At 40.4% G+C, this 25358-nt stretch overlaps 1 protein-coding gene across 5 annotated transcripts; it reads right to left on the bottom strand.

The window, feature by feature from the left end:
- Nucleotides 1–2116: 2116 nt before the first annotated feature.
- LOC120299005 (cytochrome b561 domain-containing protein 1) lies at nt 2117–21408 on the bottom strand. Of its 5 annotated transcripts, none has more exons than XR_005554296.1 (5): nt 21229–21408; nt 12840–12877; nt 9179–9730; nt 7204–7314; nt 2117–2961 (listed from the first exon to the last, which is right to left on the bottom strand). XR_005554296.1 is itself a non-coding variant. In XM_039323345.1 (3 exons), the coding sequence occupies exons 1-3, from the start codon at nt 21128–21130 to the stop codon at nt 9230–9232; spliced, it is 663 nt and encodes a 220-aa protein (XP_039179279.1). In that variant the 5' UTR covers nt 21131–21219; the 3' UTR covers nt 9129–9229. The 5 variants fall into 5 exon arrangements, 1 of the variants encoding a protein (XP_039179279.1); XR_005554292.1 differs by lacking the exon at nt 21229–21408 and adding an exon at nt 21007–21219; XR_005554295.1 differs by lacking the exon at nt 21229–21408 and adding an exon at nt 21007–21219 and having other exon boundaries at nt 2942–2961; nt 7227–7314.
- Nucleotides 21409–25358: the final 3950 nt, after the last annotated feature.

Below are 25358 nucleotides of genomic sequence, written 5' to 3'. Positions count from 1 at the left end.
ACAGGTTGAGAACCACTGTCCTAGGGGTATACATGAGTGATGAAAATTGTACTCATGGTTTCTAGGTTTACTTTAATAGTTTAATGAAGAGAAGGACGAGGGGGGACATGATAGCAGTGTTCCAATATCTCAGGGGCTGCCACAAAGAAGAGGGAGTCAAGCTATTCCCCAAAGCACCTGAAGGCAGGACAAGAAGCAAAGGGTAGAAACTATCCAAAGAGAGAAACAACCTAGAACTAAGGAAAAACTTCCTGACAGTTAGAACAATTAACCAGTGGAACAACCTGCCTCCAGAAGCGGTGAATGCTCCAACACTGGAAGTTTTTAAGAAGAGACTGGACAGCCATTTGTCCAAAATGGTATAGGGTTTCCTGCCTGAGCAGGGGGTTGGACTAGATGACCTCCAAGGTCCCTTCTGACATCATCATCATCATCATCATTATTATTTAATTGAAGTATAACTCCATTATGTTGCCTGATTTAGAAAAGGGTTACATTACATTAATTTCCCCTTTTGGCCTCCAAGTAACAGAAAGAGAAGATAAGAACCGATACAGAATGGAGTTGCTCCCACAGCAGCATTTGCACCACTATCAAGTTTTTTTTTTATTAACATGGCTGAGCATGTGGTGGTAAAGGTGAAATAATTGGAACGAGTCTTAATCTTCTCCAATTTTGGTTTCAGTGGTCTTGAGCCTGATTAGCCTACCATTTAAAATATATAATCAAAGGCAGGCAGGGGTGGTGAGTGTGTTTCTGATATTTATTTGTTATTGTTAACAGCAGCCATTATCCCAGACAACCATCCTAAATTGACCTGCTGGGATAACACGCCTAAATGGAAAATGATTGGCATACCAGCCACAGTTCATCTTGTTCTCTGGTGAGGCATTCATGAGATTCACTTACTATACTATATGAATATGTGATAGTGAACACTGCTGGGGCAAGTTCATGAATCAAAATACAAATCATTTACTTGGAATACAAACAATAGTGATTGGAACTGGCAGTCGTGAATTTATCATCAGCTACTTTTTCCAAACTTGAACCTTTTAGATGTCTTTCACTCCTGTTGCAATGAGAATTATATTCCAAGATATCTGAACAATGCTACGTTCAGGAAGTTTGTTGTAAATTATAAATTAAACAGAATACACTGTTTGTAGATATACGTAAGATTTAACGCAAGTTAAGCAATATCTCACTGTAATTGCATTAGGATGTAGAGCCAGCAGAATAGCTACTTTCTATGCCCTAAATTATTTTTACCTGGCCCTCCCCAGTAATAAAGAATAGTACTGTCTTTAGAGGAAGACTTGCAAATGGCTCCCCCTTGTGGATTATTAATCCTCAAATAAAACAGTAGTTCAGTGTTTCCCAAACTTGACAATTTTAAGGCATGAGGACTTCAACTCCCAGAATTCCACAGCCAGCGTTGCTGGCTGTGGAATTCTGGGAGTTGAAGTCCACATGCCTTAAAATTGTCAAGTTTGGGAAACACTGGGACTAGTTGATACTTCTGATCTCTTGAATTGAGAAATTAAAAAGATTACAGTAATCCATTTAGTGACATGATTATCCCTTATCCAAACATTCATTTCACAGAATCAGTGCTATATTTTTGGCTCACAATTTTAGTGAAGTGGAGAAACTGCCATATACTCTGGATCCCTTGGGCACAGAATAGCCTGTCGTTGGTGGGAGAAAATGCTGTTTTGCCCAAAGCTGCTTCAGTAAAAACTGATTGGAGAACATTTCACATGCAGGCAGCTTTTACCAGCAATTTTTAAAGCATGAGCCTGCCATGTTGGGAACCAGACCATAACAAGGTGTAGGGGGCAACACTCATACAGTCTCTCAGTCAAAAAAAGCAGGTGGACCAATTTGGTGCTTTCTATCTAGTTTGGCTTTGTTCTCCATAATTGCCAGTTAAATGTCATTATGAGAGCTGAATCCCAACACGGCTGGAAGGAAATAGATCACAGAGAGTGGATTTGGGCGTTGCCAGAACTCCCACATTTTGTAAACTGGTCATAATTGATAGACTAATGGTACACGTGGTTTTCCTGTTCATCATGTTCCACAGTTAACATCAAATAATCAGCCAATAATATAGGCTTTAGTGATATTTATTTCAATATTGTAATAACACATCTTTGTTTCAAAGCAAACAGATAACAAGAGAATGTTTGTGAGGCAAACGGTCATCAACTTAGTATGTTTTATCCTAGCATTTCAAATAAACATCACTTAAAATAAATTATTCAAACTCAAACAATATTTTTTTATGCTTATTCTCTAAGTTCTGACAGGTTGCTACTAGATAGAGGTTTTTTGGTTTTGGTTTTATATTACAGTATAATTGCTTTTCTAGTGTTTATTCCAGAACTGCAAAAGAGCCCACATTTTTTTTTTTTTGTAATATGTTTTAAGAAACTAATGCATCTATTCACATTAATGGCAACTATGCCGATCTACTAACCTCAAACTGTCTTTACTTTCAATTCTTCCTTACTCATTTACAGCATTTGTATTCTTGTGCTCTGTAACAATGAAGCAAACCATCATTTGCAAGGAAGTAATCAATAATGCATTTCATGAGGTCAGCTCAGGAAGGACAGCATGTAAAGAAACTGAATCATTGCTTTCAAGGGGAAAAACCTCATCTATTAAGGATTCATTACTGCTTCATCAAGCTGGTTTTTAAATGAGAAAATACGCTGGTGGATTATATACGCAAATAAAATCTAATGATAAAATCATACAACTGGAAGGGACTATCTAATGTAGGTGCAACATGCATTCATATTGGAATTCAGATTCAGGTGCTGTCTAGTCCAGGGTTCCTCAAGCTTGGCAACTTTAAGACTCGTGGACTTCAACTCCCAGAATTATGTCACAGCCATCTCTTGGCCTCTTTTGTCTATGTTTTCTCTTCAGGAACTTGAAGAACTTTAGCTAAATAATAAAGGTAGGAAACAAGCAAGAAGAACTTTAGCTAAATAATAAAGATAGGAAACAAACAAACAATAGATGGATGAAAATGCCAAATCCAGTCTAAACATCTGGCTGACTGTGCGACCATTACAAATAAAGCAAAGATATGGTAGTAATGGACCCCTTGGAAGCAGTCCCAAAGTAACTGGAGTGCCACTTGAACACCATCAGCGCTGACAAAATCACCATCAGTCAATTGCAAAAAGCAGTTTTATTTGGAACAGCTTACATCCTGCGACAATACCTTTTATAGCATCAAACAACCTCTGCCTAGCCCAGGTCCTTAGAAAGGATTTGATAGGTGAATAAAAATGCTAAATCCAGTCTAAACATCTGGCTGATTTTGCAACCAAACATAAATATCCCTTCCTCATCATTCTTACCAATGTTCTTCTCAAAATCATTCTTCTAATGATTTCAATCTCTTTTTATTAAACTTACCTTCCAAGTCTCTATTTATCCTCGCTGCCCATCTTCACACTTGTTTTGTTTTTAGAAACTAGAAGTTAGAATAGAATAGAGCTGGAAGAGACTTTGGTGGTCTTCCAGTCCAGTCCCCTGCTCAAGCAAGAGACCCTATACCAGTCTCTTCTTAAAAGCCTCCAGTGATGAAGCAACCACAGTTTCTGAAGGCAAGCTATTCCACTGGTTAAATGTTCTCACTGTTAGGAAGTTTCTCCTTAATTCTAGGTTGCTTCTCTCCTTGATTAGTTTCCATCCATTGTTTCTTGTCCTGCCTTCAGGCGCTTTGGAAAATAAGTTGACTCCCTCTTCTTTGTGACAGCCCCTCAGATACTGGAATACTGCTATCATGTCACCCCTATTTCTTCTTTTCTCTAGACAAGCCAAACCCAAAACTTGCATTTTTGCCTGAATTATTAACATATGGTTCTCAAAATTGGGCACAAATATTCAAATGGTATCTGGCCAATGTAGAGCAGACTAGAACTGGGAAATGATACTTCTGTTGATGCAGGCTAATTTGTGTTTGTGTGCTTTGCAGCCACGTCATTCTGCTGGATCTCATGCAGCATGCAACCAACTATTACTTCAAAAATTTTTCACACAGGAACCAGGAACCCTTTGCTTCCTAAGTGCACAATTTGCCATTTATAAAGCAAATTTAATAATATTACATTTAGCCTTTCTAATTTACCAAGACCATTTTAAGTTTTTTGTCTGTCTTTTGGGCTATTAATGATTCTGTCTAATTTTGTATCATCTGCTACAGAAATGTGTACTCCTTTCAACACATCAGTCATTAGCATCAATCAACAATTTAACAACAATGATCAAGCTGAATCTATACAAGTAGACAGTTTTATTTTCTGGGAAAGGTGAACATGGGATGGGAAATGCAGATAAACAGACCAAGAGATATGTTACTGTAAATGCAAAACTACTAATTCTGAAAATTTATGGGGGAATTGCAGTTCTGATCCTGGCCTTTTGAAGTAAAAGGATTACCCTATCACTAGTATTAATAAGAAAAAAAGTGAAACTGGTGATAAGAGGGAACTTCTCTACCAAACAAAATGATGAAGCTGATGTCACTGCACTGTATTAGCAACTTCTAAAGATGGTAATATATTAACTGATTGCAGCAAAAAAATGTTGCCAGACCCTGGAGGGATGAAGAGAGTTTCATATTAAAAGACTCATGTGAAAGTAGCCTAAAAAGGCAGAAAGGAAGAAAAAAATACTATAAAATCAAATCTTCTTTCTATGAAATAGCAGTACAAATACAGGTTAAGGCAAACTTGAATTTTAGCCTTGGTAAGATAAAATGTGTCTAAAAGAAGCAAACATTTTAATTTTTACAGGAAGCTTTTGCTGCTGGGGTCTGCTGTAGAGAAGGGATCCAGGCACCGTCTTCCTGCTGAGGTCTCATGTTTACCTGATGTTATTTTTGACATTTTTCCAATCACCAAAAATTCATCAAGAAGGAAATTATAGAGTGTTTATTTAATCTATTTATACAGCCAGCCATCACAAACAATCCAGGAGGGTGTGCTGGAATAGCTGTAGAGTATTTGGTGATAAACAGCAATGGGGACTCTGCATTCCAGACTAATGGTTTGACATGCTCAGAAACAAGATTTATTGTGTATTCTGACTCTGAGTTAAAAACGCCTTCTTTTAAATCAAGTCAGATAGATAACTCAATAGAAATGATTTCATAACAAAAATATATTTCAATCAGAAAGATTACTTGCAATCATGCAGTGGTTGTTACTTCTGGAAAATACATCTTTTGTCCATTCTTATAGGTAAAAGGATGATGCTCTCTTCCATACCATCTTTTTAACAGCTCAGGCTCATCGGGTGACATCTAATGGCCCATGCTTCTTTCAGACAAAGACATTCCAATCTGGCTTGTGTCCAGGAAGTCTCCCAATGCCCTTTAGAGACTCCTCCCACTGACCCATTAACAAATCAACATTTAACCCAATAACTGTCAGATATTCTAACATACTGATACATGCTCTCTAGTTAGGGTTACATAGAGCTATACGGACCAGAATATTGTGTATGGGTTTGGTATTTCAAATTCTAAGCCTCCTTCCTACAGAGAAAATCACTCAATTACACGCATCTACACATGTGCACACCCACTCACATACCATCTATGTGCCCAGCAAATAATTGGGATAACAGAGTTAGTATTATACAGGGCTTTTTTTCTCATAGAATGCCCAGAACGGAATTCCAGCACCTTTTTTGGATGGAACCTTGTAGGGTAGGCAAGGCGGGTTATATGACATGTGTGAGTTCCGGCACCTTTTTTTTTTTTTTAAGAAAAAAAGCACTAGTATTATATAGATTTACATTGTCAATATATGAAGACTCGGTTACAGAGATGTTTCCTTGAGGTTAATCAGAAAATTAAACAAGTGAATGTGTGAAACAAGAAAAGCAAAAATTCAGAACAAGACAGCTAAGAAAAGACCCACTGAACATTAATACCCAATATAGAAGTATTAAATACTGTGATTTAAAACTTCCAGGAGACAAAACACCTAGAAAGTAAGCTCTCCCTAGTGCAGTTCATTTGTAATTTTCATTTGCTATGCTTTTAATGTACAGGTAGTCCTCAACGTATGACTGCAATTGAGTCCAACATTTTTGTTGCTAAGCAAGACATTTTTAAGTAATTTGCTCCATTTTACAACTTTTCTTGCCACAGTTGTTAAGTGAATCACTGAAGTTGTTAAATTAGCAACATGGTTGTTAAGTGAATCTGGCTTTCCCCATTGACCTTGCTTGTCAGAAGGTCACAGAAGGTGATCACATGACCGCAGGGCACTGCGGCCATTATAAATATGAGCCAGCTGCCAAGCACTTAAATTTTGATGACCATGGGGGATACTGCAATGGTTGCAAGTGTGAAAAACAGCCATAAGTCATGTCAACATCGTTGTAATTTTGAATGGTCACTGAATACTCTGCTGTAAGTCAAGGGCTATCTGTACCACAACCTACCCTTCCAGACTTTTTTGCAGCTACTTTCCATTTTCCATTCCAGAGTCCTGCCAGGCCAATGGTACAGTAAATCAGATTGTGCTGCTGCGATTTCCGCAAGCTACCGTAACTCAGAACATCAAACCACATTGCCAGATGCAAGCGAGGACAATAGAATAGACTTTCCCTATTCATGGGTGTCAAACTCGCCAGGTCATGTGACGTGGTGCGTCATATCACAACTCTTTTTGCATTGCTGGCCATGGGGTGGGTGTGGCTTCAGTATGATGAAACTTCCCTGCGGGCCGGCAGTTTGACACCCCTGCAATTGGTGCCTTCCAGAAATTCCTATCATACTGAACAATCTCCTATAATTCTGAGTGCTACAGTCCCAGCAAATTTAGAAGACAAACAGTTGGGGAAGGCTGCACTAGGAAGATACGGTATATTAGCCATGCAATAAGAACAAAACATAAAATTATGTGAGTTCCTCAAAGAAAAATATCTGAATTACATTCAACACAATTTTACTGTCAAAATATTGCTATATTACACGAAAAACATGAGAACACACAAACATCTTCCGCATGACTTTGAATTTTCTTTAGATCTTCTGTTTCTGACTCATTGCTCTTAAGTAACTGCTTTAAAAAAATCTGTATGACAATCACAGCTGCCAGTAGTGAGGGGGGAATACAAGATGCAAGACCACAATTGCAAAATGTACTTTTTATGACTTACCTATAAGTATTGTAGGTACCTACTTAATAAAGACATGTTCAGAGAAACGTGGCACTCTGTGGGGATCATACTTTACATTCTAACGGGTGGAAAAGTGATACTTATCTTGGCCTGTAATGAAATCAAATGACAAGGAAACAAAGATAGTCGAGGCAGAGGATAGTAGGAAAACAAATCTGGCAATATAAAACAATGGAAAAAGTACAGGAGCCATAGTACTGAGGCAGCAGCAATCCCAGGACAGTTGGGTGCATAGTTAAGGGATGCCCTGATCACACTTGTGGATGACCTGTGGCAGAGCTGGGATGGGGGGGCACAACAAGAATGATTTTTCTTGATCTCTTAGCAGTTTTTGATACTATAGGTCCGTGGTGGTGAACCTATGGCACGCATGCCACAGTGGGCACCTGCACTGTCACCCCAATTCTAGGCCTTCAGCTGGGTTTTATAAACCCTTTTCACTTTAGGCCTCTGCCACCATTGCAAAAAAAAAAAAAGGTTCAATCAATCAATTTCAACCTCTGCAATGTAAAATATAAATATACCAAAAACATTTTCAGTTTGAGGGTGGATACTGAGTAAATTGCATATTGCAGCCCTCTTTGATTCTGAGGTACTGCTGTGCAGGAATTCCCCCCCCCCCATGAAATCATTGCCCTGTAGTTACTTATTAATAATACTGTAATTGCCCAATGAGTTTAAAAGGCCATAAACCCTTCATGTTTGTGGCAGGAGAAAGTGATACAAGTACAGCTCTATAACTGATCAGGTAGAATGCTGCGAGCCACTTCAGTTTCTCTCTCTCTCTCTCTCTTTTTAATGAACCAGGTATGGTCATGCTTCTTTTTTTAAAAAAAAATGGGTTTGTGGGGCTACGTAGTTGGAAATCAGGCTAAAATGTATCTCCCCCCCCCCAATCTTCTCAACCAAGAAGAAACCATATATTTCTTGTCCAAATATTTTAACTTTTATGGGGAAGGACATAGGTGGTGGTGAAAAATGTTCACAACTTATTCTGTAGCAGTTTTGAAGACACTCTCAGTAATATTATAATTTCACCAGATTAGGTCTAGAATTTAAGTGGGTGGAAACCTTAGTTTACAGATACCTAGAAGTCTGGAAAAATTGTATATCTTCAGGATAATAGACTGGGATGTGTCATTTGATAAGTAGAACAAGCCTATGGAGTGGGCTAAAGGGAAAAATAACTACTGCAGATTGGTCCCTGATCTACTTAGCGAAGGGCCTATGTGGTGAAAGTAATAGATACTGCTGTAAGCTCCAGTGCTTCTTTATCACTCACTATTCAAGAAGAAAGCAAATTGGCAACTATGGCCACTCTGAGCTTCAGAGAGAATGGCATTGTGGATTCAAGCATAAGGACCAGTTAAAAATGCATGTTGACTTATCAGTGAGCTAGAAAGAAAAATGACACGATGCAGTCGGCAGAAATGACAACGCTGACTGTTTTAATTAAAAAGAAGAACCTATCTAGATTTGTTTCTATTTGGAAACCGCTTCTGGACTTTTTGCTCAAAATTGAACAAACTTTGATTTTAGGATTTGATGATTAGAATGACTTTGTTATAGAAATGGATTGAAACGTTTAGAAATATAAAGCAAAAGGTTGTGGTATTTTATTTTATTTTTTTGTATTTTCCTATAGTGAACAAAGTCTGAAGTCATTCTTTCTTTCTCTAACTTGGTTTCTTTTTATATTTTTATCTTGTAATAAACTTTAATAAAACTTTTTTTTAAAAAAAATCTTTTTTTAAAACGTTTTATTATACTGGTAACATTGCCAGTATAATTGCATTATAATCCTTTGCCTGATGTTCTGTAGATCTGCTGAATTGCAACTTTTTTCATTCCCTCTAGCATGTCCATACCCAATCAACTGATAGAACAAAAGAAGCAGAATGCATAGAAAATCAAATGTGAATGTAATAAAGATCATAATAAAAAGAGAACATACAAGTAATCGCATTGAAGTGTTGATTCCTGGGTGTCCTCCTGAGATCACATCTCAAACATATTGTCTATTCTTCGACCAAAAAGTTCTAGAAGTCTGGTTCACAATTACCAGGGCTGGACAGAAGATCAATCCCAAGCATAAATACCAAGCCACGCCTTTGACCTGGGCCTGAAACCAGTCAGAACAAATGCCCAGTACTACAGTGAAAGTGGCCAGCAAGTAAACTATCAATCCGTACACAACATGGTACCTCCAGAGCTGAGCTACTAATGAAATCCTTAGCAGCTGTGGAAAGAGTAGGCACAATCCACACAGGACTTGCCCATAGATGGCCAATATTGTCAGAAGACCCAGGATGCTGTGCCAGGAGATGAAGTGTGGGAGTTCGCTCCGGTTCTTGCTGGAGATAATGAAGACCAAGCCCAAGGTGGCAGCCAGGAGGCCCAGCACTTGCGCAATCCAATGCAGCTGCACTTTTACTTTATGGGAGCAGAAGAAAAGAGAGCCCTCTGGAGCAAAGATCAGGATGGCTTCCGTCAGACAGAGGCAGAACTGAGAACACAGGAACCCATTAATAACAAGGCTATTCCTACTTAAAAGTAACAAGTGAGGTTAACAAGGCTATTCCTACTTAAAAGTAACAAGTGAGGTCAAATATATATATATATATATATATATGTAGGTCTTTGGTTGTTCGGGTTTTCTCCCGCGTAAAATTGGAAGTGTCTTGGCGACGTTTCGACGAAGTCCCATTCGTCATCTTCAGGCTGGTGTTGCTGCTCGAAGCATGAAGCTGAAAACACCAGCCTGAAGATGACGAATGGGACTTCGTCGAAACGTCGCCAAGACACTTCCAATTTTACGCGGGAGAAAACCCGAACAACCAAAGACCTACATACAAACACCCGCGAAAACCTCAGAAAACAATATATATATATATATATATATATATATATATATACTATATATATATATATATATATAGTTACATTACATACATACATATATGTATATATATATATATATAGTTACATACATACATATATGTATATATATATATATATAGTTACATACATACATACATACATATATGTATATATATATATATATATATATATATATATGAATAAAAGAATAAAATACGATCACTGGGAGGGTTAAAATAAGAATACTTTACTAAAAATATACTTATACTAAAAAGTTGCCAAGCTTTCGCTGGGGGAACTCCCCAGCATCATCAGGGCTAAAAGGCCCTTACAATAAAGGTGGTTTAAGTAGGTTCAAGTAACGTTTGCGCACGGCTCCTAGACCGTGTTACTGGCCCTGATTGGCCAGCTGATAACCAAGATGTGTCTATAACGTTATGTTCTTTTCTTTGGATGCCCTTCCCTATTCCTTGACTATTGGTCTTTGGAGGCGTTAGTAACCTTGCATCCCCTCCTCTTCCGATAATACCAACTCCTGCCGTATCGGGGGGAGGATTCAATCTGATGTTTTCTTGTGTCTTGTGATGGGGATAGGGTTCCACTAACTGTGGGTTAATATCCCTTCCCAATTGTATACCTCTCTCCTCCTTTGTCGTGTCAACAGCTCTTATCTGAGTATGGTATGCCTCAGCATAAAGACATGATTGCTGAAAACACCAGCCTGAAGATGACGAATGGGACTTCATCAAAACGTCGCCAACATATATATATATAGTTTAAGTAGTTTATTTTATACCCTACACTTTTATTCCATCTGCAGTCTTTGGGATAGATAATAATTGTCCCCAAAGGTTCAGCTCCTAGTCCCCACACAGAGATAATGGACATGTCACATTCAGCCTAACCTTTCCTGGTGCAGGTTTTCAATATGCAGTAAATGATAAGGTGGTCTATAATAGAAAAAACAGTTAAAAACAGTCAACTAATCTGAAGTGACACAAGAGAAAAAAAAGTACTATTCACGTGAAGAATAAGAGTGAGTTTCCCTCAAGTCAAGCTCAACTCTTGGTGATTTCATAGACATGGTTATGCAGTTTTCTGGGCACTTGTATCCAATGGTTTGCTTTTTTAAAAGATTCTTTTTTAAATCTTGTTTATATCGATTTTATAAATAATTCAAGGTGGCAAACTTACTAATACTCCTTCCTCCTCCTATTTTCCTTACATCCACAACTCTGTGAGGTGAGCTAGACTGAGAGACAGTGACTGGCCCAAAGTCACCCAACCTAAGGCAAAATGAGAACTCAGTTTCCTGGTTTCTAGCTTGGTACTATCATACCAAACTTTTTTTTCTGATTTCTTAAAAAACTTTCTAACCTAGTCTACAGTGCTGGGATTTCCTGGTCATCTCTTATACAAGCACTAATCAGTCTCTCCTTGTTTATTGTCAGACAAGGATTGCTGCCTAGCTGGGCCCTGGCTGTGTAGACTGGGGATGGTACTGAGTAAACTCATTTAAGTTTCATTAATGAGTATCTACAAAAACTGGAGAGGATGGAATAAAGGCTGACCTTGGAAGGGTTCCTTCTCTGTTGTTCTATGCTGTCACAGCCTCTTGGAAAGCCTTCCCAACATGCAAGCAGAAGCAAGAAAAAGTGGGAACATCACCTTCCCTTTCTCTTTCTCCACAGGGGACCTGCAGTTTGCACCTTAATCAGACATGCGCTGTACAGGTAGTCTTCGACTTACAACAGTTCGTTTAGTGACCGTTACAAGATACAACAGCACTGGGAAAAGTGACTTATGACCGTTTTTTCACAGTTATGACCATTTCAACATCCCCCATGGTCACATGATCAAAATTCAGATGCTTGGCAGCTGGTTCATACTTATGACACTTGTGGTGTCTTGGGGGATCACGTGATCACCTTTTGTGACCTTCTGACAAGCAAAATGAATGGGGAAGCCCGGTTCACTTAACAACCCTGTTACTAACTTAACAACTGCAGTGGTTCACTTAACAACTCTGGCAAGAAAGGTCATAAAATGAGGAAAACTCACTTAACAACTGTCTCAATTAGCAACAGAAATGTTGGGCTCAATTGTGGTTGTAAATAAAGGACTACCTGTATTTTGGACTTCAAAGGTAACATTTGGGCTTTGAAAAGAGTGCTGGGCAAAAGCCAGGCAGAGCCAGGAACCCTACCAACTATATTTGATTTAATTTTAACTACTTAGAATTAACACAAATATTCCCCATATGTTTAACGGGGAGGGGGGTATAATCTCTAGGGAGAGGACATACATAATTTAAAATGCTGCATTTTAAAGAGAAAGGATTTGAAGTGATAAAAAGAAACGGCAAAGCTTTCTTTACAAAACATTTACCATTCTGCTTCAGCAGCTAATTGTTCAGTTTTTATAGGACAGAAAATGTTTTAAGATTCTTCAGACAAACCACACCCATTATGACTGTACTGTTCTTGTTGGATGGTTCAAATATTATTCAGCAGGTGCCTAGGATACAATACTTGCCCGAATGAAAACACACATGTCTAGAGAGGTGTGCGTGTTGAATGTGTACTGTCCTCTGCAAAAGAAGGGCAAAAGGATTTTCTGCCTCTCTAAAAGGCAACCTGTATACAGCCTTATTATTTGTCCTTATTTTCTCATAAATAAAGCCTAGGAAAAATGAACAATCCTGGGATATACTGAATAAGAAAAGAACAACTTACTGCAATCGACATGAACACTGGGTGCCAGGAAAATAAACCTGGAAGGAAGAGAAAAAAGGAAGACTATTCAGCTTTGGCAAACCAATCTAAAAATAAACCTGACTGCACCAGCCAATTTGATCCCTGGAAACCGTAACAGAGGAAATCTAATCTTATGCGTTTGTATGTTGCTGTTTCTGATGTTTTTATACTTGGTTTTGTTATCTGGTTTTTATGATTTATTTATGCTTGCCCCTCTCAGTCATGTGCTAAGTGGGGCAGATATAAAATCAAATCAAATCAATAAATGTATTATATAAAGTTGTGACTGCAGTCAAACAAGTGAGAGACATCTTTGTATCTTAGCTATGGAAGATTCTGGAGAACAGCCTATGCCAGGGGTAGGCAACCTTGGCGCTTTTATGACTCATGGACTTCAACTCCCAGAATTCCTGAGCCAGCATAGGAGTTGAAGTCCATGAGTCATAAAAGCGCCAAGGTTGCCTACCCCTGGCCTATGCATATGCAGCCAACAGTTGCCAGTCCTAAAATGATGCAAGGAAATATGCCATGGTTTAGTTACAATTCTCAGCCTGATTTCTCTGGCTTTCTCAAAATGGTCTATATGAAAACTATATGTAATTTTTTTTCCCAGTTATAACATTTACAACATTGTCTTGCAGTGTTTCAAACATTTTAGCAAGGACAGAGAGCATGGTAGGCTAAACTGAAGGATCTAAAATGCTTGCGGAGAATCAAAGAATCCAAGGATAATGCTGCATTTCCACTGCCTAAAAAGATAATCCATTCCTCTCTAAATACTCCTTTTTTTAGCCTTTTAGCAAACCCTGCCTATGACATTTTCAAGATTTGCTCCACAAATATTTTATATATTTATTTTTAATAAAGGGAACAGAATTTGGAGCACTAAAGCTAAAAATGAAACCATATTTCACATAGCATGGAGCTGTTAGCCCCCAAATCCCTGTTTTTCTTTCATACAAATCTCTTAGATGTAGCAACCTTTAGTATATACATCCTCATATTCAACATCTGGACACAGCGTATTTCACACTGTTCCTCTGAAACAAGAGAAAAAAAGATGACTGTTTTTAGGTTTTATTGCAGTTTTAATATTTTCCCCACAATTTCTGCAGGTTCTCTAAATTTATTAATTCTCCACCCAGATGCTTTTCCTACTGCTAAGTTAAAGTGCTATTCACCCATTCTTTAGGCAACAGAAAACCAGCAAGAAATGTTCCACCTTCATTGCCAATCCCTATCCCTGCCTCTATTGTGTCTCCCAAATGAGCTCTCCTGATTTTGCATGCTCAGTGCATGGTATGCAAAGCAATTACTTCAATCGTCTAGCTTTGCTATCCTCCCTCTTTTGCACGTCAATAGCTGGGGGCAAAAACATCTGCCAATCAAGCCACTGCATCAGCAATAGCATAAATAGAGCAGTAGGATTATGTATGTCAACTCTATATTGTTTCTTGACCATCCCATCCTACCCCCACTTACACCCAATTCTAAATTAGGCAACAATTGGTTCCGACAATAATTTGCAAATGCAACCCATATTTTGTGCATGCTGATGTACAAGTGGCACACCTGGTACATTTTTCCAAATATACATACCTGCAAATACTATTGGTTATCACAATCCCCAGGCCTCATATTTTGCTAAAGCTGTAAGCAGCTTTAAAGTGCAGGGCCATTTTAATATGTCTAGCATTAGCTACATGTTATGTACTATTTTTATATTTGGGGAAGAAAGTACTGGATGTATTTGGGACCCAGAGAGTCCCTCTCTTCTGAATTTCCAACACTGCCTCTGATTATGCAGTCAGCCAATTGTTCTAAACCAGGGGTCCCCAACCCACGGGCTGGGGACCAGTACCAGGCCACGGCATGCCAGCAACCGGGCCGCACAAACAAGCAAAGCCCCATCCACGAGATGCAGGCAGCACACACAAAACCACACACCCTCTGGTCCGTAGAAAACCTCTCTTCACGGAACCGGTCCCTGGTGCCCAAAAGGTTGGGGACTCTCTGTTCTAAACTTTTACTTTTATTTTATTTATTTGGCAAGTGTGGTTAGACACACAAATAACTTCTGTCTGGGTACAGAAGCACTAGGTGTACTTGCAACACAACTGAATAAAATAATACTAAAGTGTACAACCAATAAAAGGGAGAAGTAAAAAGTAATAAACGGGATAAATAATAATACTGCAGCCACACCCTAAGGGTTAATATACATATACATTAGACAAAAAAAAAAAACCTTAGGACATTAAATTATACTACACATCAGATGTGTGAATCCAGGCAAGTGCTGTCCAGTTGCCCATCATTATCCTTTTGCTGTTGGGCCAACCAGGCCAAAGTGCTACACATTGTTGTCTATAACTAAGAAATATGAAGGAATGTGAACAAAGCACAGCACAAGAAAAGAGCAAAAAGTGGCCAAAGCATTTTCCATTTAACATGGGGGCATCCTTATTTCAGTATTTCAGCCTTGTGCTAAACTAGTAACAGAATCAAAGCATTTACTATTGATTGAGCTGTCTAGAGTTACTGCATAGTTCTGACAGCTCTCTAGCCCTGCTTTTTAGGATGGTAACAATAAAATAGCTGTCTTTGGTAAAGCACAGTATTTCTCAAACTTGGCAACTTAAAGATATGTGGACTTCAGTTCCCAGAATTCCACAGCCAGCATAATATAGAAGAAAGGCCCTGCTCATTCTCAAAAGCCACTAACCCTACTTGCTACTGACATGGTTTTGCCTTCAATGAAATAGCAAAGCATTACTGTGCAGATGTTACCGATTGTTACTGATGCTGTCAGCTTCTGAGGAAAAACCTATTGTCTCACTCAAGGATTAGGGATAAGATGAAGGCAATGGCATGGAATCAGGTCAATTTCTCTCCCCCCCCCCCGCCTCCCACACAAATAATTTTGCCATGGTATTTTGTACCATGTTTAGGTACAAGAGAGGAAATCTGTCCACACACAGACACTTCCTTCATCTTTTTGTCACATGTAAGACTCTGACACCTCTCTTCATCATTTAAAAGCCTTATTATAGCTTGAAGCATAGCAAGCAAGCAGAATTGTAAAGGAGTCTTGTTACCCAAATCAGCCTGGGGCATCCATGGGTGGAGGGGCAGGGGGAGGGCCAAAAGGTCAAGATAGCAACTGGGACTATGTGATCAAAGCCCCACTCCTCTTTTACGTGTGAGACAGCCTCCCCGTGCTTGGGTGCTATGGAAAGGGTGATTTATTGTCCACCCTTCAAGGTAAACCAGACTAAGAAACCCAAGCTATGAATGTTAATACATCTTTTATAAGTTTATACTAACCGAATCTAGTAAATCAAATGTGCCTCTCTCTCCTTCCCTTTATCTGCAAAACAACTAGGGAGGGTCAAGCCTGAGATGCTTTCTCAAATTGCATTTCTGCTTCAGATTCAAGTTTATTTTGTCTGACTGATGTCTTGGTTGTGGCTCTTCCTCCGGGTTTTCAAGCTTATTTTTACAGCCCATAACATTTATGCACACTTCTCTTGGTCTTCCTGAAGCCCTCTAGAAATATGGTTGCCCCAGCTTCTGAAGCTGTGCTGCACAGGTCTGATGTGTCTCCCATGGTACATTTGCCATATGACACTTCAGCCTTGACGACTACTGAACATATTTGATACTCTTGAGCCAAAAGGCAGGAAGCTCTTGACACCTATTCAGTAGGCTTCACCTGGAAAAGGAAAGGTGAGAAAGCAGCTCTTTAGGCAGCCTCCAAACTTACTTCTTCTTCTCTTTTTATCTCCATCTTACACTGGTGGGCAACTGAAGTATGAGAGAATTTTGGGCGGAATTGAATAACACGGATTTCTTGCTACCAATGAATGACTTTAAAAGTCAGTGGTCTGGGATGTATTCCTTCATTGGGCTCTAGTGGCCAACTGTAGTAGGGCAAGCCCCAAACCTTGCTTCAAAACGATTCATTGCTCACCCCAATTTGTCTGGCAAAGATCAATAACCATGGCTTTTGAGGTAGAACAAGGAAAGAGGGGTGTCGGCTGCCTTCACAATAGCCAGGGACAAGTTAATGTCAGACATTCAATATTCTTTAACATATACAACTTAGTTATTCTTCATGCCAGAGAAAGCAGAGTATGAGAATAAGCAAAAAAAAAAAAAAAAATGTGCAGACCTCCAAGTCCCCTCTCCTTGTCAAGCTGGTTTCACCCATCTCCATTCATCATTTAGGCGTGTGCACAGTCACACCTTCAAGTCAGTACTGACTCCTGGCTACTGCCTGGACAAGTCCCAGCAGGTTTCTTGACAAGATTTCACAGAGGGCTAGCGATTGCCTACTTTCCTAGGGCTGAGACAGAATTACTAGTCCAAGGTCACCTAGCTGGCTTTGTGCCTAAAATGGGCCTAGAACTCACAGTCTCCAGGTTTCTAAACTGGTGCCTTAATCACTACACCAGCTTCGTTTTTAATCTTTTTAAGTCAATCTACCTCTCACTGAAACATCAAGGATCCACTATCTTGGGTCAAGATCACAGCAGCTACAAGATTTGGGTGATTTTTCTTTTTGTAGGGCTAAGAATTCCAGAAATTGAAGAGATCTTCTGATGTTACCTTTACCAAAATGCCCCTTTCATAACAATATATTTTCAATTTGTGCAGGGAATTGCCGGTGGGGGGGAAGAGGGAAGGAAGGTAAGGGAGTACAGCTCTGTGCCAAATCCTCTACCAACTGAAAAAGCAGGACTTTTCAGACAAAACACAAAATTGCAGGCAAATAGAATGCCTAGGCCAGGGGTAGGCAACCTTGGCTCTTTTATGACTCGTGGATTTCCACTCCCAGAGTCATAAAAGAGCCAAGGTTGCCTACCCCTGGCCTAGGTTCAAGGCCGGAGGCATTTCACTAAATGCCTGTCCCAGGTTCCTGACTTCCAGTGAATACATTCCAGAGCCACTAGACACATTTAATCTTATGGGTTTTCTATGAAGCATCGATTCTTCAAATTTTCTCTTTTGGGGGGCAACTTCTAAGTCTACTAACATTTCTAGGCTATACAACAGTGCTCAGCGATTTTTGATTCCAGTGGCTGAAGAAGGAGGAGGGATCAGAAGACCGCAAGAGGTAGAAAAACAAATCAAAGGAATCTGTCTGTTTATTTCACACATCTCGTTCAATCCAAGATTTTTCTTCTTCTTCTGTAGTAGGGAGAGAGAAGCCTGCAAGAGCCTTGAACTGTACTTAATGCAGTACGTTTATTCTTAATGTACTTAATAAAGTATAAATGTACTGCATTAAGTACATTTCAAAGCTCATACCGCTGTGTTTCCACTCTTAAAATGGTAGTTAAATCATACCAATTTTTGGTAGTTAAATTGTAGACATTAAGTTGCAACAACCACTGGAGAGGGCCATGAATCTGTCAGCTGGAAAAAAAAGAGATTTTGGACGATGTAGCATTGTCGTATGGATCGCTCCATAACAACAAAACAATTTATTATGATCACTTTAACAAAAATCAAATTTAGGAGAACTGAATCAGTCTACTCTAGAAGGAAGATACAGCAATTCAGAAATATAGAGAGGAATTTTGCATACTGAAATATTGTATCATTTGCTCCTCAACAAATACAATGTACTAACTCAGCTGTTAGCCAAATCTTTGGAGCAAATTTTAGTTCTTTTGTACAGGTGTATTGAAATACATGGAGGAATACTCCACATAAAACTTAGAAATTAAACTTAGTAGAAAATTCATAGACTGCATGACAGAGCAGAGGCAAGGGAACAACTGAGCTTTCCACAATATGGTTCAGTATTTGAAATAATCAAATGAATCAATATTTTTCATTCAACAAAATTAGAATAGCAAAATCCTATGGTAGTATTCTGAGATTTCCCATGCCTTTTCTTTTATTGGGCTGCTGCCTTTAATGGGATTTCACAAAAAGAAACATTCTGCTGTGCTACTTCTATATCGCATCTTCCCCCTCCCACCCCAAAATCTTAAAACAGGCTCTGAAATACAATAAGCATACCAGCCCTGTTGATTTCAGCAGAAATACATTAAGCAGGTTAGACCCAATGGTCCAAATCTGTTCCATTTAAAAGTGCTCAACTCTGCTGAATCACGCCTAGTTATAGCAAATATAAGATAGCTTTCATATACCAATGCCTCTACACATAAAAGAAACAAAAACAATCCAGCGTTGTAGTGTCCATTGTATGAAATTCACTGGTGCTGTTGGATTCTGAAATAAGAAACATCTCTTATATGCCAGAGACCTGTCAAGTTTTAAAATAAGGCAGTCATCAAACCCTGTTGTCCAAAATCAGCCAAAGTTGACTACATGGTACCACCTATAATAAGCTGGCCATGAAGGAACAAGCATTATATGGCCTTATAAGTCAGTTTACACCTAATTCCCACATACAACATTCATTTAGGCTCTATACTTTATTTCTTAGCACATGTATCTAGCTTGTCATGAGAGACACATGCATATCACATGGGCAAACCAGTGTAGCTTGCACTTTACCTGGAGCTTTTCACCTAGAAAGTTATGACAATTGAAGTAGTCCAAGCTGTCATTAGGTAACTTTGATGTATATATCTATTCTCATATTGCATGTTCCAAACACAGGTTTAATAGTTCTTTAAATCACTTATACAGCACAAAAACGTATGGTTCCAATCTGGAGAAAGTTAAAAGTTTGGTTCAGATGAAGTAATTATGCAATACTTGGAACATGTATACCTTTGTTTTGGATAAATTGCCACAAATGAGAGTTGCAGCCACACAAGACACTAAATTACAAACCAGTAACTTGTACAGTATCATTAACCTATTAACATCTTTGTTCTTTACTTTCTTGCTTTGGGTGAACTTCTTGAATGATCCTTTTTTTGTGTGTGCCAGCTCTCACTCTCTTGGAGTAGTAAGTAATCTAAATGGTCAACCATCCATTAAATTCAACCTGATTCTATCTTGCCTTTCAATGCTCATAATTCCCAAACATCATCTAGCTGTCACCAAAGCACCATATGATTCCATTACTATGAGACAAGTAGGCACTCAAACTCATTTAATTGGAATAGTTGTCCTGCAACTTTCCCTCCATGTCATAATACTTAGCTAATTGTAACAGTATCTAGCAATCATAGGAATAGTCTCACTTCTCGTTTCCCTAGTTCAGAGTCCAAGACATTTCAAAGCATCAGTGTTAACCTGTAGTTGAAAAAATATTGTACAGTACCATACGTCTAGGTAATTAACTAAAAAATGAAAGTATATTTAACCAGTATTTCCCCCTAATGTATATTGTGGAACTGTACAGTCATCAGATATCTTTTTACCTTGTTTGCACATGTCCAAGATTGTTTCATTAGCATTTCTCTTATCTTTATGTTAAAATACCAATATCCTACAAATGTTTAAAAAGGCTTCCTTCACCATCTTTATGTACAGTGGGGCAAGAGAAGAAAAATTTTCCTAAGTTAAGCGGTAGAAAATTCTCTCTCTGCTCATCAGCTATTTTTATACACTGTAGTGTAATATATTCCACTCTTTCTCACCAAAGAATAAAGCAAAAAAAAAAAAAAAAAGAACTAAAAACCAAAAGCCAACACCTGGAGAAGAAAAAAAAAAATCATGAACATGCAGCGATGTTCGCAAAAAAGCTTCTTGCTTCGGTTATGGGACTGTAGACCGATTTTCACAGGTTTTCTCCATGGTTAAAAGCTTCCTAGCTACCGTAACAAACGCTTTACCCTTTGTAACTCTCCCCCACTGCTTTGGGGACATTTTTTCCCCCTAATTTCTGGCTCGTGCCACCGATGGGAGGCGATCGGACAGCCTGATATTTGCTGCTTAAGGCAATTCTTAAGCTCATATGTGAACAAATAAAAAGTTGAGGACAAGTCATTCAACCACGATATTAGTTGGGCTCTCCCGCTGCCGCATCGTCAGCTGCTGAACCAATTGCCCCAGGAGCGACCCAAGCACGGAGAGGCTACCCCAGGACAACTCAGAGGCTTCCCATGAAAGAAGAGGCTTTTGGGGGAAAGGGACGATCTGCCGCTTCAGGGAAAGAGTCGCCAGCGAGGATTATCCTGTGCTGGGAGTAACCGGAAGCAGAGGGGTCACTCACTAGTGCCAGGCCTGGAGAGCAGCAGCAGAAAGATGGCCATCCCCCACGCCGCCGGGTGGGCCAGGGCCCCGCAGCCGCGCCGCAGCCAAACATACACGCGGCAGCCCGCGGGGGCGTCCGACATGACGAAACCGTCTTTCCCCCCGCCTTCTCCTCCGGCTTTTATTCTAAGGAAGGGAAAGGTTGGGTGTGGTTTGCCGCCGGCTGCCACGCACAAAGCACCTGTTGGGAGGGACGTAGCCCGGGAGAAAAGGCGAGGAAGGCTTCCCGGGCGAGGGAACGTGGGAGACGTTGCTGGTCGGCTTTCGTTCAATCCCGCTTCCCCAGTCTCTTCTTACGTGACGGCCAACACAGCTTCTTGCCGCCTTTTTGAGGATTCACGTGGTTTGTTTGGAAATCGCCAGGCCCGAGTAATCTTTCGGCCGTAACGTGTGGAGAAATGATCGAGAACGAGGGAGTTTGAACGCAGTGCCCGCTACCGCTTCACTCAAGCCACGTTCTCAGGACCCACTTGCCCATAGTTAAGCATAATTACTGAGATCGGCATTCTCACATTACATGTCATGGGCTAAAATAGAATGAGTTGGTTTGGGTTACCGGATGTTTAAAATACATTTAAGAGGGCAATGTGTCAATCAGATGAGTCGTAAACCTTCTATAGCCGCAATGAGATTCCATGAACCCAACCTACTATGGCTTGGAGTTAGAGTGACCATCATTCCCTCTTTAATATTCTATAACATCTCTCTTCAAGCTACACTTTTTAAGGAAGATGTTGCCGATTCCAAAAATTGGGATTATTCTGGAGTTTTCTTACCTGATACTTCTAAACATCAGTTTCATAATTTTCCAGGGTATGAGGTCAAACTACCCTGGGTACGTCCAGTGTGTATCTATATTTTCTTACACACCAGCAGGAGCACATGTATCTTCTCTTCCCTCAACTTCATGATATGGATGAACCAACTACATCAGTGGTTCTCAACCTTTTAAATGCCGCAACCCCCAACCAGTCATAAGTAGAGGACTACTCAACCGGTCGTAAGTAGAGGACTACTCAACTGGTGCAGCACCGTTTGCAGAATGGGACTTTTGGCGGGCTCAGCAGGGCAGAGACAGCCTGGACAATTCCTATTGGCTTTTGAAAGCCAATAGAATTAGACTCTATTCAAGAGAGTCTATTCTAATTGGCTTTCAAAAGCCAATAGAATAAAAGGGAGTAGCACAGCTAAGGAAAAGGGGGAAAAAATGGCGGACTGCATTGTTTGGTGACCCCCATGAAATGGTCGTTCGACCCCAAATGGGGTCCCGACCCACAGGTTGAGAACCACTGAACTATAGATGGAAAGCAACCATCTATATTCTTCCTGCTGTTTTGAAAACACTAGGTCAGAGGTCCCCAACCCCCAGTCTGTAGACCAGTACTCGGCCGCGTCATGCCAGCAAGCAGGCCACACAAACAAGCAAAGGCCCATCTGTAGGATGCAGGCAGCACACAAAGTCACAGACCCTTCGGTCCGTGGAAAAACCTTTCTCCATGGAACTGGCCCCTGGTGCCCAAAAGTTTGGGAACCTCTGCACTAGGTCACTTTTCTGTGCCTGAGAAATAGTGAAACAGGGGTATAGATTTGTCTGAAAAGATCAGTTCTGCCATTACAAATGACCAAGTGAGACTTATCTAACTTTGTACTCCAAAATTCAGTGAAACAAGGCAGAAGCCACATTACCAGTTAAATGGCCAGTTGTATATAGCACTGCATTGTAAGTGTGTATACTCAGTGTTTCTGGGTTCTCCTCCTTCAAGTTACATTTCCAATACTACCTGGCACCTTTGTCAACTTCGGAAAATTGAGGTGTTTCTTGCTTTTGAAATTTAGCATCTCTGTTCACCCATCTGTCTCTACAAATGCCAGTTACTTCATCTCTTAATCAGAGATGTTTGCTGTCATTTAAGCTGTCTTCAGTATCTCGAACTTTAAGCAGCAAAGGAGTGCTCTTTTACCCTGGGTTTCTCAGGTACAAACCCCTGATTAGTTAAGGTTCAATAAGATATCGATTCCTCAAATTCTTACATATGTTTTCTGCAGCTCAAGAATTGGACTTACTATAGAATAAAAAATTTCTCATTGCTGGGCTAAGCCATTGCCACAGGAAAATCCACGTAATGTTTTGGCCCAGCCCTCTTGTTGCTAAGCTAAAGGTATGCATAAGAGAAGTATTCATTTTCCTTTAGCAAATAATGTGCATTACTCTAGAGCAGGGGTGGGGAACCTTGGCTCTTTTATGACTTGTGGACTTCAATTCCCAGAATTCCTGAGCCAGCAAGTCCACAAGTCATAAAAGAGCCAAGGTTCCCCACCCTTGCTCTAGAGCAGGGCTTTTCAAAACCAGTGGTATGGGTACCACCTGTGGTACATTGGCACCTGGTAGGTGGTACGTGAGCATCCTAGAAAAGTAGTGGGGAGGGGACCGAGCTGAACTGGTGGCAGCACCACATTGGCCTGAACGAGAGACGGCTGGAGCTGCAGGGCTGTCAGGGCTCAGCAGAAGCACCAGGATCAGTGCCACTTTCCAGCTGATCGGCACTTCTTCAGGACTGTCAGAGCTCAGTGGAAGCGCCAGGATCAGCGCCAGGCTTCAGCTGGAGCTCGGCGCTGATCCTGGTGCTTCTGCTGAGCCCTGAAGAAGCAGCAATCAGCTGGAATGTTGCCTTATCTCCAGGGTCTTGTGATTTACATTCAAATGCTTGTCATCTGATTCATATTTATGAAAGTCAGTGTCCCAGGGTCATGTGAAGTGACCAAAACCTGCTGCAACCACCCATCAGACGGGGGGAATAAAAACCACACCCACCCCACCCCACCCCCTCTGCCAATCCTCAACAGAAATGCTCACAACAATGGAAACCTCAGACAGGAGGAAGAGCGCCGCCAGGTGGGCAGGCAGGTGTCCTGCTCGGCTGTGGCTTGGAGGGCACTTTTTTCAGTGCCATTGTAACTTCGAATAGTCACTAAGCGAACTGTTGTAAGTCGAGGACTACTGTACTTTCACTTTTTTCCTTTTTTTTTTTGGTCATCAAGTTTTTGACACCTTGCTAGGTGACTGGTGGTACTCAGATGTTGCCATATGCTAAAAGTGGTACAATGGGTGAAAAGGTTGAAAAGCCCTGCTCTAGAGGCATCCAGAGCCACTGAATCCTCTATATCAGTGCTTCTCAACGTTTGTGTGACGGTGACCTCCGTCACACAAACGTTCTGCGCATGCGCGGCGGCGCGTGCATGGGGGCGGGGCCCCATGCGTGACGTGCATGTGCGACGCCCCCCATGCACGACGCGCGTGCACGGCGGCGTCCCCCATGCACGGCACGCATGCGTGGCGGCGCCCCCATGCACGGCACGCGTGCACGGTGCCGCCCCCATGCGCGGCGCGCGTGCACAGCGCCGCGAAAAATGGCGGATCGCCACCTTTGGCGACCCCCGAAAAATGGTCGATCTACCCCAAATGGGGTCGCGACCCATAGGTTGAGAACCGCTGCTCTATATTTTTCAAACCAACTTCCTTCCAGATATGCTGAACCACAACCTCTATGGTGCTGGCTAAATTTATTGCTAAAGTTCGATAAAGGGGGAAACCTGGAGTATAAAAGTAGACTGACTAACAGAATTGTAAGTTAAGTGCCATAGAAAAACACTAGAGCAAACATTTGGCTTAATTTGTATGAAAACAATTCTTATGCATTTACGTACTTGGTGGGGAAATAAACAATTTCTATGGCTATTACCTGAAGTGTGCACGCTCATCCCTGCTCTCCAGCTCCCGGTTTCATTTTCATCTTCAAGACTTAAGCCAATAGCCAATAGCCAAGACTTAACATTAGAGAAGGAGCAAAGGCAACCCTGCCTTTTTCTTATCTAAAATACTTTTGCTTTCATACCAAGAATAGGGATGAAAAGTGTGCTTTCAGTCATTACTGCACTGATACAGCAATCAGATATACGCTATGCTAGAAACATGGTTTTTGTTCTGCTTTAAAAGCAAATAGTACTTAGAGCCAAAGAGAGAAGGAGGCTGGGTCAAGATACAATTTGAAGCAGAGAGAGAAAAGGGTGATGAAAGTACATCAAGGAAATGGGCATTTGCCAATATAATTATTACTTGCCAAGTTGTACTAATAACCCCTTGACACATGCAGGAAGATGCCAAAATATTATTATATCCTGCCAAAGCCTGTAATTCTATTTTTTGTATGGGATCCCTACTTCTGTACCCCTTCTGTCATTATATAGTTGGGAAGGGAATCCTGCATTTTTGTCAATATCCGTTGATTCGGTTTTTGTTTTTCTTTCTTTGTT

This window comes from Crotalus tigris, unplaced genomic scaffold, assembly GCF_016545835.1.
Source record: "Crotalus tigris isolate CLP2741 ecotype Arizona unplaced genomic scaffold, ASM1654583v1 scf7180000024167.7108832, whole genome shotgun sequence".
Classification (NCBI taxonomy): Eukaryota; Metazoa; Chordata; class Lepidosauria; order Squamata; family Viperidae; genus Crotalus; species Crotalus tigris.
The sequence above is the reverse complement of the archived record's forward strand: the minus strand, read 5'-3'. Positions and strand labels throughout refer to the sequence as shown.

Bases quoted from the DNA above. Each gene is read 5' to 3' on its own strand.
- LOC120299005 (XM_039323345.1), bottom strand. From the start codon at position 21,130: ATGTCGGACGCCCCCGCGGGCTGCCGCGTGTATGTTTGGCTGCGGCGC. The intron at 12,878-21,006 runs GTGAGTGACCCC...TCTTCCTTCCAG, and splicing joins GCTCTCCAGGCCTGGCACTA to GTTTATTTTCCTGGCACCCA. The intron at 9,731-12,839 runs GTAAGTTGTTCT...CTGTGTTCTCAG, and splicing joins CAGTGTTCATGTCGATTGCA to TTCTGCCTCTGTCTGACGGA.